At 38.7% G+C, this 17603-nt stretch overlaps 1 protein-coding gene across 10 annotated transcripts in view; it reads right to left on the bottom strand.

Moving 5' to 3' along the window:
- Positions 1-332: 332 nt before the first annotated feature.
- The window catches only part of BMPR1B (bone morphogenetic protein receptor type 1B), a 399677-nt gene continuing 382406 nt past the window's right edge, over positions 333-17603 (bottom strand). For all 10 annotated transcript variants that reach the window (XM_063663928.1, XM_063663922.1, XM_063663921.1 and 7 more), the window contains 3 exons: positions 7742-7917; positions 3881-4011; positions 333-2114 (listed from right to left, as the gene is read on the bottom strand). In XM_063663928.1, coding sequence (XP_063519998.1) covers positions 1989-2114; positions 3881-4011; positions 7742-7917 — 433 coding nt within the window. In that variant the 3' untranslated portion in view covers positions 333-1988. The remainder of the gene's footprint in view (positions 2115-3880; positions 4012-7741; positions 7918-17603) is intronic.

Raw genomic sequence — 17603 nt, 5'->3', positions numbered from 1 at the left:
TTTTGTTTTTCAAATTCAAGGATTACAAAATTCTTCTGTCTTAGTTACAAACAAAATGCAGCTATGAAGCACTGGGAAGTAAATGCAAAATATAGAAAGAATCTTCATGATTCTCCCAAACTGTAAGCACAGCTCACAAACTCTCATTGCTTTAGAACGTTTTCTGGATGAACAAGTTACCAGCTGCAAACCGACTTCAGAAGTGAGGAAAATGTTTTCTCATGTTTCATGTAGCTGTCAAATTTTCAAAAATCCTCCATCCTTCAATCACCCAGTGGGGAAAATGTGTTATAAAACACTGCCCCCTGGAGTATTCTGGGAGGAATGTCTTAAAAAAAAAAAAAAAAAAAAAAAAACCAGCAAGGAGAAAGTACTTTCGAATTCTTTACTAACCACTAACCACTACAGAATTTCTAAGAAGCAAAAGAAAACCACAGAAAGGAAATGTACATGAATAAAGTTGAGCAGGATGTGTACAACTTTAAACTATTATATTCATGTTGCTAAACAATATTGGTTTTCTCGATGATTTTATTCATGTTGCTCCAATGTTAAAACCCTGTAGAACTAAGTAGGTGAAGAAATATTTTGTATAAGTGCCACAGAAGAGAAAATATAATAAATTAAATAGTGAAATGAGCATCACTAGAATAAAATAAAATGAGTAGGCATTCCTAAGATGTGAAATGATCACCTAAGATATACATGCTCCATCCATACTGATTTTAGAACAAAACACAGCAGCCCATAATATTTTGTGGCGTCCACTAACTGTCCTCTGCTGTCCCATCTAAAGGTTGTTTCTCTATTTTTAAAACAAAATGTAGTTACATTAGCCTGACGATGTTTCCTCTCTATCCCTTATCTCAGACACATACAAAACAGACAATAACAAAAAGACATCATCTTTATCTATACAAAATAAGGTATGCACACTTTTTTCTTTGTGCTTCTGAGATTGGCTCCTTTGCATATATAAGATACAAGCCATCTGCACGATCACCCTCGTTCCCTATCTTTGTTGACATGTTCCTCTTACAACACAAGAGCAAATTACCTCTATTTTAAAGCACCCTGTCTTCAACACAGCTCATGACAATTTTATTTAATATTGATCCTTTGATTGAGAGATCAAAAGCATGCACAGGTCAATCCTCTGCACATTAAAAAAAAAAAAAAAAAAAAAAGCTTTCTTTGTGTTTAATGAAAACGATTTTACCATCAAAGAGATGCCTAACTCAATCAGAAACAGAAGTGGTTCTGAAGAACACCTATCAACAATTACTTCTATTAGAGTCACATAAACCTTCATTTGTTCCATATTGCCTGAAGCTGCAAAAGGCCACCTGCAGGAATTCCAAATGTGGTCCTAGACAGGTGGTGTTTGTACCCAGTGCATTCACATTACCGTAGCGGCCCCAAATGCAGGGATGGCCAAAGTGGTCTGAGGAGGCTAAGACGGGGTGGGGAGTATGTTTAAGATGAGTTCCGTTCTATGTCCTCCAACTTAGACTGTCTTTTGGTTCACAGAGTGCAACAATATTTTACCAATGGAAAGACATGTATTTTAATTTACCTTCCAGCAGATTTCCTGGGAAGAACTTTGTTGTTATTATTTAAACTATAATACTATAATCCTTAAACCATCCACATTATCTGTTTTATTTTGGCAAAATGAATGCATCTTAAAAAAAAAAAAGGCAATCCCAAAATACAGGGCTTTCTTAGAAAGCAACATGCATCATATCTTGAACAAGTTACCCAAGCGGTTTCTCCCTCCTACAAACAGACACGGATCAATCTCTGCTTCTGGGAGCTTCTCTGTCTTTGTCCAGGTCGCTCCCTGAGAGGTGAGGTCTGAACCCACTGGGAAGCAGGACGATGTTCAAGGCTTGTACTGTGGATGCTTATTTGATGTCTTTTGCCCTGCCCACAAACAGAAGAGTACCTGTTGGCTTTCTGCAGAGATGCTTACTTTTCCTCTCACATCAGAGTTTAATGTCCTGGGACTCTGACATTTTGGCAAGTGTTTTCTTAACCCGCAGGGCTGTCAGCCTTGATGCAGGATTGTGAGCCCAGCATTCTGTCATGAGTTTCCCCATCTGCCTTAGACACTGAGGAAGAGAAATATTAGAAACATGTATCATCTGCCAGGCTGGCACCTGATACAATGTAGCTTTTTAGTTTTAGGTTCATTAAGTTTGAATATATTTTTAAAAGGTACCCTTAAAACCATGTAGAAGTAAAATTCTGTAAGCTTTTTTCATGCAAAATTATATATGACTAAAACAGATGTTCATGTCTTCTTTGTGATAGAAACAAGCAGGTGGTTCTGCTGATTGTAGAAAGGTGTCTTTGAAGTTAGTGTTAAGCAAACATAAAAATACCCAGGGAGTCTGTATTCCACTCAATACTCCCAGATTGTTTATAACACTTGATAAGTTTAAATCTTTTATCTAATTCCATACTATGCAAACACAGTTATTCCTAAATCATAGCTGTCTGCTGCAGTAATAGCATCACACTGCACCATTTAACAAGATTAATGACTTGTGCACAGCATCACTAAAACTTTCTCCTGTGGTACATCAATTATTGGTCTTCCTATTGAAAAGTACAATTTCACTTCATAAGAAATCCTCAGTGAAGAGATATCAAGTAACACCAAAAGCCCACAATAACAGAGCTACAGCATCTCATAAAGCTTTCTGCACAGCTTGCTGGAAAACATATATATTATTTAGCATTTTAGTAACCAGACACAAAACCAATGAGCCAAAGGTGTTTTTGTTGTTGTTGTTGTTTGTTTGTTTGTTTTGAGACAGGGTCTCGGTCTGTCGAGTGCAGTGGCATGATCCTGGCTCATTGCAACCTCCGCCTTCCGGGTTCAAGCAATTCTCGTGCATCAATCTCCCGAGTAGGTGGGAATACAGGCGTGCACCAACACACTAGGCTATTGTTTGTATTTTTTAATAGAGATGGGTTTTCACTATATTGGCCAGGCTGGTCTCGAACTTCTGGACTCAAGTGATCCACCCGCCTCGGCCTGCCAAAGTGCCGGGATTACAGATGTGAGCCACAGTGCCCGACCCAGAGATTATATTTAAACAGCTTTTACACTTAAGAAATAGTGCTCTGTCCCTCCTTTGCAGTGCTTCGGTACATGTTTGGTAAGAGCCTGTTTTTTTTCCAGCGGTGCTTCAAACTCATCTTGAACATTCCAGTCCGCCAGAGAACTCTAGAACATGGTGAGTTTGAAGGCTGGGAGGGTGGAAGGAGAGGAATGTGGAACAGGAGGAGGAGTCAGGAAAGACAAGACTCATTTCTTCCTTCCTAGCCGCTCCTTTCCAGACCTATGTAGGTTTCACCACTACAGCCTTAGAGCCAAGCTGAAGGTGGATTTGTTCAAATCACATCTCGTCATCCTTATTAACAAAGACACCCAGCACAGTCAGGCATCATAACTAGATCAACTCGTATTACTTTAACATGCCGACTTTTTTTCTCTGATCAAAATGGGAGAATGCTGTACATGGGTTTGTCACAGAGAAGAATTATGATGCTTTAAAAACACACACAGAGAATTAATAGGTTTTATGCAAATGTCAAGACATTATAAATAAAGAAAATAATGTTATTTGTCATGCAGGCTAAACACTGACCGACCCATTCAATATATTCTGGAAGTGGCAAAATAAAATTGGAAAAGTAGAACAAGTAATTTAACATACTACACTTATCTTCATATAAATTACTGCAATGAGGCACCATCACCATCACAACAAAGAAGAATTCCTACAGTGAATATGTGGAATTTTGGCTAAAAAAGAAAAGTCTATTTAGAAGTCAGTCACAGCCACATGGTTACCTCAAGCCTTACCTCATCACTGCTCCACCGGTTTGGGAATGAGGGGCGTAACTTCTTGATGCACACAATCTCCCTCATGTCCTCGTAAGAGGGGTCACTGGGCACTAGGTCATGATAAGGAAGCTGGTATTCTTCCACTATACCTAAAAATATGTTGTTACTATTATTATTAGAATTATTTTCTGTGAAGTAGAAATAAAAGTCTAACAGTTCTCAAAGGAAAAGTGCTATCAGTATTACAGACAAGTTCAGGCAGAAAAATAGCAAAATAAATCTTGAAAAATATTTACCCAAATGGTACCTTAATCTAATGTAGAAAAAATGAATACAAAGCCCAATGAAAAATATTATCATAGGTCTTCAAGCCTTTCTTTCCTAATTTCCAAAAGCTAAGTAAAACAAGCATCTTAAATTTCTTTCCAATTTTATGAAGAACAAATTAAAAGACAAATCTATATTAAATCTCAATGCAAATCTGCAAGACATATCCTGAACTCATACTACATAATATGTGACTGTTTCTATTACTATAATATGAAACTATGAATATCATAATAAATTCAGAAGTGTATCCTACTTGAACAAAATGTCAGATTTACATTTGTTCTGCTAATTGTAGGAATGTGGTTTCACACATTAAAAATTTAGAAAATTACAGACACCCAAAAATATTAACCATGAATTTTTTAGGTTCAAGGATTATCTGATTTTTTTTCTATATTTATCCAAATTTTCAGTAAGGAATACATTACTATTAGAAAAAATATGTATTGTTAAAAGAAAAGAAATACAAATCTATAGCATCTTCATAAAAATGCACACTAAACTTTCATTTTATTGTTCCTAGTATCTAATTTCTACCTTTTTCCTCTTCTCCTTTAAAAATGCAGGCTTCTCGTATCTTCTTTTTCACCTTCTCAGATTAACTCCTCATAATAATTACATTAGAGGCTGCTGCTCTGAACAATCTTTCGGGAGCACCCCTCCTCCCTATCCTAAATCATCTTTTATAGAAATATCATTGCTTTTCATCTGAAAAAGATGATGCCGTCAAGTTGGCAGATTATATACCACATCGTTAAATTCACTGGGGGTTTACTCTGCCAAAATCTGGGGTCTGTGTTATGCTCTTTCTTGTAAACTCAAATCTGTTATAAAATCATCAAGGAGGTTCAGAAGTTTTTTCAGACCATTCCAACTCACCATTTGTCCTGTGCCCTGCTGTGACCACAGAGCTTAATTATATGTATTATCTATGTTAATATTTCCTTTCACTGTGTTTTACCTCCATATGAGATAAGAAAAGTACAGGGCCTAACACTCAGGATGTGCTCTGCTTCATTTCAGTTCTTTCTCCTTTTCTCATTCTCAGGACCTGGAAACAGCCTGAAGGCAAAGCCCACATCTCTTTTACCCATCTCCTATTTTCTGCTGGTGGATGGACTGATGGATGGGGTGGGGTAGGTGTATCTACTACAACAGACAAAGGCAGAGCCCACCACTTAAAATTATGAATTAATCAAATCTAACTGTTGAATAATAGGCCTTATTCTTTTCTCCATGTCATGTAATCAAGTTTTCAAAATTTCCTGTTAGCTGCCATTTAACTCTGTGTTTGAAACCTCAAACCTTTCTATCTTTCTTCTCCTTTAAAAGATGGAAAGGCCTACATCTGGATGTGTCTCTTTCACCCAAAAGGGCCTGGACTAGAAAGATAAGCCCAAAAAACTTCTAATATCTTCATAAAGTGTTAGAAAACAGAATTTTGTGTGCTTTGCCTCTCTGGAAAAATACAATAAAATCACTTATTGAGAGCTTCCTCTATCCCAGTTGTGGAAATAGGTATGCTATATAAATTATCTTATTAAATTCTCACAAATGCGTTTCTGAGATGACATTATTCTCCACACTACTCAGATGAGGAAACTTGGCTCTCAGGGATTAAGTAACTTGCCCAAGTCCATTCAGTTGGTATGGGGCAGAGCAAGGACTCCAACACCTCTAACAATAAGGCAACATTATAGCAAATCTCCATATCCAAACCTCCATATCCAAAGACAGCCCTAGCAAAGCAAATTAATACCCTAGCAGAGCAATTAATACCCTGCTGTTTATATAAAGCTACCTTGTTTTTAAGCCGAGAATAATTTCTCCTGTATTTGGCCCATAGGCTTTCAAATATAGGCTTCCTGTAGCCCTGTTTGTTTTAGATGTTCAAGAAAACATAATTAGAAAAATAACCTTGTTCTCTACACCTTCAACTTCCATAAAGCTATCTTAATTGAGTATAAGCATATTATTTTTTAAAAGGCTCGTCTACTTGGTTTTTTTTTTTTCTTTTTAAATACAGACTGGGTCCCAATCTATTGCCCAGACTAATCCTCAACTCCTGGCTTCAAGCGGTCCTCCCTGCTTGGCCTCCCAAAATGCTGGGATTGCAAACGTGAGGTTTATCTACTCCTTATAACGCGTGAAATCAAGGCATAGACAATTTGTTGAATTTTTTGGTTACTTCTTCTTTACATTTAGAATGAGAAATTTATTCAATATCTGGTTAGAGAAAATTTCCTGCATTAACTTTCCTTTTGGACAAAATAGTTCTCTCACTTCAGACAGAATGTGTTCTATTTCAAATTTCTTATAACAGGTTCAGAATTCCCAAAGTGATTATTAGAAAGCACTGTGCCACTGATAATGATCTTTCTATCGACGTGTGAATGCAGGCTGATAAACTGTTTATTCTTTGTATTTAAATATGAACCTAAAGATGTTATGGCTCTACCAACCAAAATGAAAAGTATTAATAGTAATAATAGCTAACATGTACTGAGTGCTAATTATGTGCCAGGCAGTTCTCATTATCTTTACATTGAAACCATACAACCACAGAACAGGATACAATAATTCAATTCATCTTTAAGAGAACTCTGAAACAAAGAAAAGTTTATAACCTGTCCAAGGCATCACAGATAAATAGTAGGAACAAGAGCAAATCTCAGTACTAGTTAAGTGCATGCTGCACTTTCAGAATCTTCAGCAAGCTCATGTTTTCATGAAGATAGATTTAAATTGGCCATTATGAGGAACAGCAGCAGCATCAAGGCTTTTTAATGAGCACAACCATGGAATAATATACAGAGGACTTGATACAGAAAAGCCAAAGATTCAGCTCCTTGCCTAAAAGGTGTCAGAATTTACTCGAAGACAGACTGTGCAGCAATCAAAGTAGTACAAGTAATAATACTTCTGAATATTTAAATATGTCTTCTTGTTCATTATAATTGGTTTTACTAGGGAATCCTCATATGTGTAGAAAAAACAATATCATAAAAAAGTAACAATACTCTGATACTTTAATTTCCTTTTGATAAAAAACTGATGTTTTCAAATTGCTTTATGGGGAAGTTTTATAAAAAATACAGAAGGTAAGAAATGGGTGTCCCACCCCACATTTATGTCCTACTGTCATCTCTGCAGAGGAAATCCCAGGGAATGGAGTTGGGGATGGGGCCCAGCAGCTAGGTGAGAATAAACTGGCAGGGACAGAAAAGGGGGTTTGATTTGATCGAGCAACTGCTGGAGGAAGAACCCGAGAGAGAAATGAGACAATACACAGAGCAGAAAACAGTGATGCTTGAAAAGGCAGGGGAAGCTGACAGCGTGTCTAGTGGCAGGTGGAGGAAGGAAGCAGTCAAAGATTATTCTAGGATGTCGAATATAATTTCCTGGAAGCATTATGACTGCATCAACAGACATAAAGGGGAAAATAAAACCAGATCTTATAGACAGTATGATAACTTTGATTTCTGATCAGAAAGAAAGGATTTGTAGTAGCTCCAATAGTAGCTTTCCAAAGACAGCACTGTTTCTTACCTCCTGATACACATCTCCTAGCAACCTCCCAAAGGATGAGGCCAAAACTATACATGTCAGCCATGATGTAAGACTGGAAGTGATTTCTGTTCAAGCTCTCGTCCAACACTTCTGGAGGCATATAGCGTTTGGTGCCAACTCGAGTGTTAGGTGGTATGTCAACTTCATTTGTATCACTAAGGAAAAAGTAAAGCAAAGCATTACAGCATTGAAGAGGACCAACAAAAACGAATCAAGGTGATTCCAAAACAATGGCTTTAGTTAGTGAAAGGTGGAAAAGAAAAACTTTCCACGGAATAAAAACAATTTCTTAAAGAATATTTCTTGCCAAAAGCTATATTAAATATTTACAGGTTAAAAGCCAATGAAAGGCAAGCTAGTATTGTGGTGCATGCCTGTAGGCCCAGCTATTCTGGAGGCTGAGGTGGGAGGATAGCTTGAGCCTAGAGGTTCAAGGCCTGACTGGGCAACATAGTGAGATGTCATCTCTTAAAAAAAGTTAGAAAAAAAACAATGAAGATGAAACTCAGTCAGAATGAAGCTGCAGCATTTAAAACTGCATTACCAATAGATCAAATTTATATCCTAAACAACTGCTAAATATATATTAAATGTCTAAAAAAAACCCTCTTCCTTCCCCTCCTATTTTAAAAACTTTACTCTTAAAATGGGCATGCACACATGACAATTTCGTGTGAAACAGTATTTTTTAAGCCAGCTGTTGTAAAGCTCCTACAAACAAGTTTCAAAAGGTGAGAAGGAGAGAACCAACAAAGATGCAATTGTTTTACTCTGACAAAGTGGGACATATAAAAAAGCTTTCTACTATCACTATTGTTTTATGAACCAAATAGCATTTAACTTTTTTTTTAAAGGAAGAAAACAATAATGGAATATAACATATTTCACTTTCTGAAAATTTTACAACATGGCCCATTTACTACTCCTTCCCATAGACTGGGAAAAGAGTAATGACGGAGGGACAACAACCTGCATACTGGCACTTGGGAACCATTGCCTCAGTGCAATGAGCTGGAGCCACAGTTCCAGCCCCTGTTCTAAGGGTGCTGAATGACTAGGCTGATGATTAAATGAGATGACATGTACAAGCCCTGCCAACATGGTACTAGGCACATATTAGATACTTAAGTACTGCACCTCATCAGAAAGTAAACGAACTAGGTAGAAAAGTAACAAACCCTAGGTATGACAGATGAACAGACTATAACCAAATAAGGTATACTATAAAACTGAAAAGGTACAGAAACTCATTATTAAGCTGAACTCTGTGGAAAATCTTGGATAAACCTTTCTACCTCCTGATACCCAAGAATTTTTTTTTTTTTTTTTTGCTTTTTCTTTTCATTACACTCTATTGACTCTCAAGCATTTACATGTTATTTCTCCTCAGCCTGGAAAACAGATTCATTTATCGAATATCACATTTATCCTGCTGTCATAGATAGTCAATACCAAAACACTAGTGGCTTCAGGAAAAAAACCAAAAATCAAAAACCTCTGGGTTTGATCTCATTGCCTTGACCACTTCTACAACATGAAATACGTGGTGTCATTTTTTGTCATTTGAGAACATTTTAAGTGTCACTCTGAATATCTCAAAATTTTTATATTTACTAAAACATAAAATATAAAACTTAATTTTAGAACTTTTTAAACTCACTTCCGGCTAAAATTCTTAATCTAAAATTTTATGTTTTAGATAAGATGACATATCAACAGATATGTCATCAGTGTACTCATTAGTCCCCTCATGGTTTTCTAGGTGCAATAATAACTAGCCTGTTTTCCTAAATAAAAGTTAAGATGTTAAAAAAAAAAGTTAAAGTGTAATTAAAAAAAAAAACAGCTGGTATTCCTTACCATATGCAAACATAGGTCCCAGTGTTCTGGGCTCTTTTCTAAAACTGGAAAAAGAGGTTAAAATGTTAATTCTCAGCACTTACTGGTATAATAGAAAATTGTCATTTGTATGTGTAAATGATAAATGACAGGGGAGGAAAGTATGCTGAGAAGAGACTTAATGGTAAACTGGAAACATGTCAGATTGAATAGATGCTACAAAAGCTCCACTTCCATTTATAAAGCACGCTCTCCTCCTACTCCACCTGCTGACACCTCTCATGGGAGCAGAGTAGGGATTTCACTAATGTGTTGCCAGCATGTCCTAATTTTAATTTTTAATCATGAGGAAGATAGTGGTGACCCCAGGTAAGATGTCCTGGGTCCCATGCAGAGAAAACAAACATGAAGGTTTGCAGATGAAAAGAAGATGGTTAAAGACCTCAACTGTATTCCAGAACAAGAAGAATCTTAAGACAATGCACACAGAAGGGCATTTAGAAAGGCCAAAGGTGTAATCTGACCACAGTTGATAAAGATTTTAGGCAATTTCATTCCATTCTTACTCTTAGCTCCTTAATGTTTATTTGGATTTGGGAGGTCAGGAAAAGATAATGGAATGTGTGATGTAGAGATATCTATTAGAAAAATGAAAGGTAATTGTGACCTAATAATAGAATTAAAATTTGTGACAGCTGGACTATACATAGTTCATCTCTAAATTCTTTTTCTCAAACACTGCAAAAACATACACTCAAGGATTCTGAATGTCCACCAAATGTCAAAAATCAGTCCCTTACATAGTCCCTTAAATACATATGCATGTTCAGCAATAAGCCATCCCTCTCCTCCCCTTCCTCTCCCACCCTAGACGTTTGCCCTAGTAGTAGCTGAATAAATCTTCTCCCTAGTAACATTTGAGTAAGTAATCTGTTTTCCAACTGAAGACTATCAACTCCTTTGAGCCCCAAATACTTGTCATAGTCATTTGGTATATCCCCAAAGAGCATAGCCCCAATCCTTCTCCATTCGCAGTGTGTCTTGCACATGACAGGAAAATAATGTACTTTAAATGAAAGAAGGAAAAGGTTTATGGATAATTTAAAGGGAAATGTAAAAATCTCTGGAATGTATGGGCCATAAAATGAGATTTTACCAATTTCTAGAAGGATAAATAAAATTTTGTTGAGCAAACTAATTTTGTGAAAGATCACTATCAACCTATTGGCAAGTCCCTTTAGCACTACACTTAAACAACAAACATGAGAATTATAGGTAATCCATATCTGATACTGTAAAGTGTCAGAACCTCCAAAACATTTAGCTCTGCCCCTTCTTCCCTCAGGCATGTTTCTATAACTGAAAGTCATTAGACTACATTTCATTCTTAGATTTTCAGTAACATCATTTTACCTGTTCCCAAATAATGGCAGAGAAAAATCGAGCTTGTGTTAATCCTAAAGCCAAAAATAGAAATAAATGTGATTTAACACTGGGGTGCCAAGAATAAAGGAAGAAAAAGAGAATGGAAGTAGAGTCAGATGGTGTGGTACACGTGAGAACAGACAGTACAACAGACGGAAAGTTCTAGGAGAAAGAAGGAGGCAGAAAAGGGCAGGGTGCCTTCTGCACTAGCTTCCTCTAGCCTCCTTGTCCACAGAGGGCTACAGAGGGGAGAAACAAGGTTGACAAGAAAAGACAGATACTGCACAAGGGCTGTAGACTCAGAGACAGTAATTCCAACCCTACACAATAATCCTATGTACTGCAGTAGCTACATACATGTGAAGTCAGATTATAAAATCATACAGAGGAGACATAAATAGGATACTGGTTACTTCTGGGAAGGATAGCAGGAAATGAAAAAGGAATAGGACTGCAACAGGGCTATCTTCAACATTGTATTTCTTTTAAAAAGAAAAACCAGAGAAAAACAAGGTAAATTGCTAACATCTGTTCATATTAAATTATTACATGAGTGTCTCATTTTTATACTTTTGTGTATGTTTATAATATATCACAAATATAAGTATATATAATATATTTCTAAGTATAGTGTAAGTTAAAAGAACCCAGCAGGATCCAGAACTAGAAAAATGTACATTTCAAGGATTACAGGACAGGTTATAGGGATAAGGATGGGAAGAACAAAAGTGATATAAATAAACTGGATAAAATTACAGAGAAAACGAGCTGCTACGAAGGAGAACTGAGAATATCCCACTAAAAACAAGAGTGTTGCATTCACTACAGAAGACATGTTATCTCTCTTCTTCTTTCCCATGGAGAAGGGTTGGAAATGTGTGCACAAAGGGGTCATTATTAAAGAGCAGGGTTCAGAGAATTATAAGAGTAGACAATTTTGCCCTTTTATACTTCAATAATCAATGCTGCCACTAGATCCAACATGGCTTTTGTCCCTGTTAATGTGAGTACTGAAGAGATTCAGACTTAAGTAGAATTAGAAGGAAATGGAAAATACAATTTGAGGAAAATAAAATAAAGAGATGTCAGATAAATTCCTCTCCAGGAAAAAAGCTTTCTTAGTGTTCAATTCATGCTTTAATGAGTATTTAAAAAAAAAAAAATGCCTGTTGTGGTGGCTCATGCCTGTAATCTCAGCATTTTGGAAGGCCGAGGCAGGTGGATTGCTTGAGTCCAGGAGTTCAAGACCAGCCTGGGCAACATGGTGAAACCCCGTCTCTACTAAAAATACAAAAATTTGCTGGGTGTGGTGGCATATGCCTGTTGTCCCAGCTACTTGCGAGGCTGAAGCAGGAGGATCACTTGAGCCCAGGAGGCAGAGATTGCAGTGAGCCAAGATCACACCACTCCACTCTAGCCTGGGCAACAGAGGGAGACCTCATCTCAAAAAATCAATGAACATTTAGGGACAGTGGGGATACAACAGCATAAAATGAAAATGTCTACAATTTTCTGAGTAAGAAATTAATGAGAGCCTGGGGATAAAGGGGAAGTCAGTGAGGGAGAAAAAGGGTTCTGTTCTTCTAGCCTAGGGTCATAAGATATTAAGCCCTGTAGGGGTAAAAAAAAAAAAAAAAAATTGGGAGAAATGTCCAGGTGGACTAAATTTTATGTACTATCTTCCATCACAATCTCCAGTAAAAACATCTTCAAACCTGAGCTGTTCGTATTTTGGAAGCCAGGAACCAGCAACTATATAATGTGGAAAAGGCACAACATATATGGGAGCTATTGGCTAATAATGCAAAGGGGAAAACAACTCCTTTGAATTCCCAGACAAGCAGTGAATAATGCTGAGTTCCCTACTGTACCAGGTAGGAATGAGGTTAATGTCTGCATTCATCTGGATCTCAAAATGCAGGGCTGCTCTCAGCTAGGATTATTTAAAGAGGCCAGAAAACCAAGTTCATATTTCTGACCAAAATCACTTGAATGACAGTGGTATGATATAGAAAATGCCAGCATGGTGGAGTATGAGGTCTACATTGATAATCAAAGGGCTTCATAAGTCTATGGACACTCCAAGTGGCTCTTCTACCCCAGGGAAGACACTAACAAAGTGACAGTTCTGTAGGTTATGGTTTTGAGGGTAGGAAACGGGAGCAAAGGGAAAGACTGAGAGACAGAGAGACAAGAAAATTAAAAGACACACAAAACTATGATTTTCCTCTTCTCCTCTGAAGGTGCCAGGGAAGGACATACCAAGGAGGGGGTGATGGGAGCCACTCAGCCAGGAGACATATTTTAGCCACTGACATTGTTTAGAATTGCGGCACATGGTGACAATAAAAGTAGGATTTTAATCAGTTTTATTATCGACAGTGTACTCCCTTCTTGCCTGTGCCTGGTGTACCACCCCTGGCGTGCCCCTTAGCACAGCACTGCTGCCTGGTATGGCGTGTGTACACTGCAGGTGTTAGTGTAACTGTGGGAGGGAAGTCATGGGGCTGCTTGTGTGTGCAGAAAGGCTGAAAGTAGAGCCTTCAGCTGGGATCCTGAGCAGGTTGGAGAATGAAATATGAGCACCCCAGTGGACTCAGGGAACAGTGCATGCCTTAAGCTCTTGACTATCATGCATTAAATGAGGGCATGCAAAAGATTTTTGTTTTGGTGGCAAGGAGTAAGGGGGAGTTTTTTAGAAATATAATATCTCTTCAGCCTCATAATATATTAAATGTTTTTCATGTTAATTAAGCCTTTTAGTTACAAACCTAAACCCAGAAATTCTGGCTAAAAGTGTTATGTTAAAAAAACAAAGAGCCCCCACTGCTTGACTGAGCACAGGGCACCTTCCCCACTGTACCATAAACTGAAGTAAGAGTCTCATGAAAGTCCTAAGCACAGCCCGCTGTGGCAATGAGAGGCAAGCGCAGGGAAAGAGTTGCTAGCTCCAACAAGGTGGCTCTACCTCGTTGAGCCTTTGGGCACATGCGGGTGGTCCTCCTGCTGGATGTTGTTGATGCCTAAAACAGAGAGGAAAGGGAAAGAGAGGAAGTAGGCGGGTAAAAAAGCATAATAGACAGGAGAAAGAAAAGAGAAGCAAACATTGTACACCTTAAAAAATCTGAAAAGCTTCTTATGAAATAAGAACTGTACTTTAAAGAATGTGGGAAAAAAAAAAGGAGGCATGAGAAGACATGTGAAGGAGGCCATGGGTTTGCTTGTGGCTTGTAAGTGATGTCTGAAATTAACTACCCATTACATATACTACAGGATGTTAAATCCTCTCTCAGCAAGATGATTTTGATTCCCCAAAAGCATAAAAAATTCTCAAGAGTCTATGGAAGAAGGGGCTGTGCACATCCCTGTGGGTTTCCTGTGGCATCCTGGAGATAGCTGAGGAACTGACTTGCAGAATCGAACTCTGCCTGGCAGATGTTCACCAATAAGGGGAGTTTTCTGCAGCAACTTTCAAGATTCAATGCTGCTATGATAAAATCCCAAGAAATCTCAGGGTATCTTAGAAACAGAACTTTAGAACTAAAAAGTCTTCAATACAAGGTGGGTATGGCTGCCGAAACCTTGACTGGGAGTGTTCACTATGCCACGAATGAGCTTAGTTTTATGACTTTGGTGGGTCATTTAGCCAAATCACATTATAAAATGCAAACCAAAAGCAGTGCTAAAAAGAATCACATCAGCAAGACTCAAGAAATTCAGTACCCTCCAAACTAAGCTACCCTATCTCTTTTGTACTTGGATAATTTCACTATCATCCACTGGACATCAGTGTGACAGCTTAGTCTTTATTGCAGGTTTTCTATTTAAATTTAATACCTGAGAGCCCTAAGCCAGGATTTATTTTTCCCATATGAAAATATTTTATTCTGACTCTGAAGTCTCAGAGGGGTTGCTGAATTCTTCAGAGTGAAAAGTGAAAAGCTTTGTAAGTTTCTTCAAGGCATTTCATGTGTCATTGTTTTCTCCTCCCAGTAGAGATTGAGGGTAATGGTGATGTCCGCCAGCACATCACCTGGATTAAATTTCTGCTGAGCAGGAAATGCATCGGCACTTACGTCACTGTCAAGAGAATGCATGAAGAAACCAATACAGCATTTTAAAATTTATATGAGCAGGAAATCTCTAAGGCACAGTCTGCTCCCTCTCTGTGGCTCTCGACTTCCCTGGGAGCCTTTCACAAATGACTGAAAAGCCTAAGAGAACACTTACCATTACACAGAGACCGTCTCACAGGAAGTTCTCATATGAAGTCAGAGAATTCAGCACAGGGTAAGCTGTGACTCCACTTGTAATTAAAGTCTAAATATCCATGCATATGTGCACAAATACAATATAAAACAGCGAAAAAAAGAGTAGAAACTAAAGAAACACATAAAGCAAGTTTTAAAAATTAGGCTCAAAAACTGAGAAGAGCAAACTTTGAAACATAGAAAATAAAACTAGAAAAAGCACCTCTGAAATGATCAAATGTAACCTGCATGTAATGGAAGATGATGCTGAGGCCCAGAAAGGTAAATGGCCTCACACAGCTAGGCTATGGCCATAGGAGTCTGCACAGCCAACACCTGAGCCATCACCTTCATCTCTTCATCTCTTGATGAACTAGTTAATATATGCCAAATAAATGTCTGAATTATCCCTTACAATAGTCCCTCCACTTCCTAGAATCAGGATTTGTATGAAATTTGAGAGGTCATTCAGTTCATTCTCCTTCCATTAAGCAGAACTAAGTTTCTATAATATAATAGACACTCACTTTCCTTTTTTTTTTAAGGTCTATAAAGGAGATGAGTCTCAGTTACTTTGCTATTGCCTACATTTATTGATTCACAACAATGTTAGAATATCTATAATGGGTAACTCACTATGTCATGTTAAATGGGAAATATATTAATTAAGTTGGCATGTATCCTGCTCTCAGGATGTGCCATCACTGGTAGGAGAGATGAAGCATGTCCCAAAATAATTATAATACCAAGCAGACAAGGACCAGGAACTTAAAGAGTAGTATAGAAGATGCTGTCATTATTCTCAGCTGGGGGATGAATCAAGTGACTTAGAGGTGATTCTGAGACTGGATTAGGATACATGGAAAATCAGGGACTTTCCAAGCTAGGGACTGTGCAATCAAAAGCAAGACAACAGCAAGCATGGGGTATATAAGCAGAAAATTCAAGCAGCTCACTTTCGCAAACGAAAGCATACAAATTGGAGAGTTTGTAGAATGTAAGATTAGAAAGGTGGATTTCATCCAGAACGTGTAGGATCTCTGGTATTAGGAAAAAAGTTCTTTTTCCTTCTTCCCGTGTTCCATATGGAATCATTTATCCATTAAAAGTTAAGTAATGAGCACCAGGGAAAGGCACTAAAAACGCAAATCTAAAAAATGCATGTTATCTACTTTCAAGGGGCTTACTTTCCATTGGGAATGACAAATAAGTAGTCAATGATGACTACATAATAGGCAAGACATTCCATGGTAATAAGCACAGAGTTACGTTAGAAGACATAAGAACGGAGACTAAAAACAGCAGGTGGGGAGGTTACAAGATGGCCGAATAGGAACAGCTCCAGTCTATAGCTCCCAGCGTGAGCGACACAGAAGATGAGTGATTTCTACATTTCCAACTTAGGTACTGGGTTCATCTCACTGGGGCCTGTCGGACAGTGGGTGCAGCCCACGGAGTGTGAGCCGAAGGAGGGCGGGGCATCGCCTCACCCAGGAAGCGCAAGGGTCAGGGAATTACCTTTCCTAGCCAAGGGAAGCCATGACAGACGGTACCTGGAAAATTGGGACACTCCCACCCTAATACCACACTTTTCCAACAGTCTTAGCAAACGGCACACCAGGAGATTATATCCCGCCCCTGGCTCAGAGGGTCCCACGCCCATGGAGCCTCGCTCATTGCTAGCACAGCAGTCTGAGATTGAACTGCAAGGCGGCAGCGAGGCTGGGGGAGGGGCGTCTGCCATTGCTGAGGCTTGAGTAGGTAAACAAAGCAGTCGGGAAGCTCAAACTGGGTGGAGCCCACTGCAGCTCAAGGAGGCCTGCCTGCCTCTGTAGACTCCACCTCTGGGGGCAGAGTATAGCTGAACAAAAGGCAGCAGAAACTTCTGCAGACTTAAACATCCCTGTCTGACAGCTTTGAAGAGAGTAGTGGTTCTCCCAGCATGCAGTTTGAGATCTGAGAACGGACAGACTGCCTCCTCCAGTGGGTCCCTGACCACCAAGTAGCCTAACTGGGAGGCACCTCCCAGTAGGGGCTGACTGACACCTCATACAGCCGGGTGCCCCTCTGAGACGAAGCTTCCAGAGGAAGGATAAGGCAGCAACATTTGCTGTTCTGCAATACTGGCTGTTCTGCAGCCTCCGCTGGTGATACCCAGGCAAACAGGGTCTGGAGTGGACCTCCAGCAAACTCCGACAGATCTGCAGCTGAGGGTCCTGACTGTTAGAAGGAAAACTAACAAGCAGAAAGGACATCCACACCAAAACCCCATCTGTACATCACCATCATCAAAGACCACAGGAAGATAAAACCACAAAGATGGGGAT

This window comes from Pongo pygmaeus, chromosome 3 (assembly GCF_028885625.2).
Source record: "Pongo pygmaeus isolate AG05252 chromosome 3, NHGRI_mPonPyg2-v2.0_pri, whole genome shotgun sequence".
NCBI classification, from domain to species: Eukaryota; Metazoa; Chordata; class Mammalia; order Primates; family Hominidae; genus Pongo; species Pongo pygmaeus.
The sequence above is the reverse complement of the archived record's forward strand: the minus strand, read 5'-3'. Positions and strand labels throughout refer to the sequence as shown.